Source organism: Atta colombica, unplaced genomic scaffold, assembly GCF_001594045.1.
Source record: "Atta colombica isolate Treedump-2 unplaced genomic scaffold, Acol1.0 scaffold228, whole genome shotgun sequence".
Classification (NCBI taxonomy): domain Eukaryota; kingdom Metazoa; phylum Arthropoda; class Insecta; order Hymenoptera; family Formicidae; genus Atta; species Atta colombica.
The window spans coordinates 245,250-246,525 of NW_017259325.1; the positions used below are offsets into that span (position 1 = coordinate 245,250).

The following is a 1,276-nucleotide window of genomic DNA, read 5'->3' on the forward strand; positions in this document are numbered from 1 at the left end:
TTAGTAAATAATAATGATAATATTCTTTTCTATACTTTTCTTGTACTTATATTGTATATCAGAATAGAAATATTAATTTCGAAAGCTTGTAATCGTTTGCTGAATAGTTGGTGTATTTTTATCAAGTATTTCTTTATTTGTTGTACAGGAGTTGAAGGCGAAATCATTCAATGCAAGGAAGAGATTTCAATTGGCAATTATTTGTGTGAGAGCTGTTATTCGTATTAAACGGCTTCATATCACGCCTGAACCGCTTTCGACACACGTAGCTTGTACTGACCCATATAGAATAAAAATTCTGCGGAAGGTAAATTTTTCCACGATAAAAATCCACATTACAAATTACTAAATGAACGTAATAAATAATAATTATGAAAAAAAAATATTGGTATAGAGTATTGGGTTCGAATTTTGTTTATCGAGTAGAGTTTCGGTTTTTTTTATATAAAAAATTCCAAACCTTCTGATATTATTCTAAGATTGAATGGATATAATTATGAAATTAATTAAGTATGAACAATATGTGTTTGCTAAGAATATTTTTGATAATTGTTTTCAGGTGATTGATGGCTGTGCGTTTCGTGTCTATGGACACTGGGTAAAGAAGGGAGAAGGCCAGAATCGTGCGGCACTTTTTGAAAATACACCAAAGACAGAATTGAAGCATCTGTATGTTAGTAATTTAAGTAGATAACTATTATTGTTTTAGTTAAATTTACTGATACCGGAATCTCGATGGTCCTAACGAAATATATTTCATAAAGACAGATATAACTGTCTTAGTTTTGCAGAATGTAAAATATTCATGATAGAAATTTTTTTTTAAATTGAAGTATAGGCTAAATAGTACTTGGGGACTTTTTACTTGAATAGACTTTTACTCAAATTTCTGTATAAAGTTGTCTACCATAATTGATTTTGATATAATCAATTGCTATTGATTTAAAGTAGAATAGTAAAAAATTTATGTAAACTATTTAAATTTGAATTCAGAGAAATGTAGAATATTTTCTGATAATATTTTTAAATTGCACGTTTTACAATGTAACAATACATACATACGTTATACTACATATGAAAATGTGAAAGTAATTATTTTGTGAAAAATTATATAAAAATCTTTGTTATTCATTCAAAGCAAAACAATATACATATGTGATTAAAAGATGTATTTCTATAAATAGCTGTAATACTTTGTGACATACTTATTATATAATACAGAATGAATATATATAATATTAACATGTTTTATTTTTGCAGAATATAAAAATATTCC

At 26.3% G+C, this 1,276-nt stretch overlaps 1 protein-coding gene across 2 annotated transcripts in view; it reads left to right on the plus strand.

Moving 5' to 3' along the window:
* LOC108688343 (phosphorylase b kinase gamma catalytic chain, skeletal muscle/heart isoform) overlaps window positions 1-852 on the plus strand; it is a 4,407-nt gene extending 3,555 nt beyond the window's left edge. For both annotated transcript variants that reach the window (XM_018194569.1, XM_018194570.1), the window contains 2 exons: window positions 149-307; window positions 560-852. In XM_018194569.1, coding sequence (XP_018050058.1) covers window positions 149-307; window positions 560-694 — 294 coding nt within the window. In that variant the 3' untranslated portion in view covers window positions 695-852. The remainder of the gene's footprint in view (window positions 1-148; window positions 308-559) is intronic.
* Window positions 853-1,276: the final 424 nt, after the last annotated feature.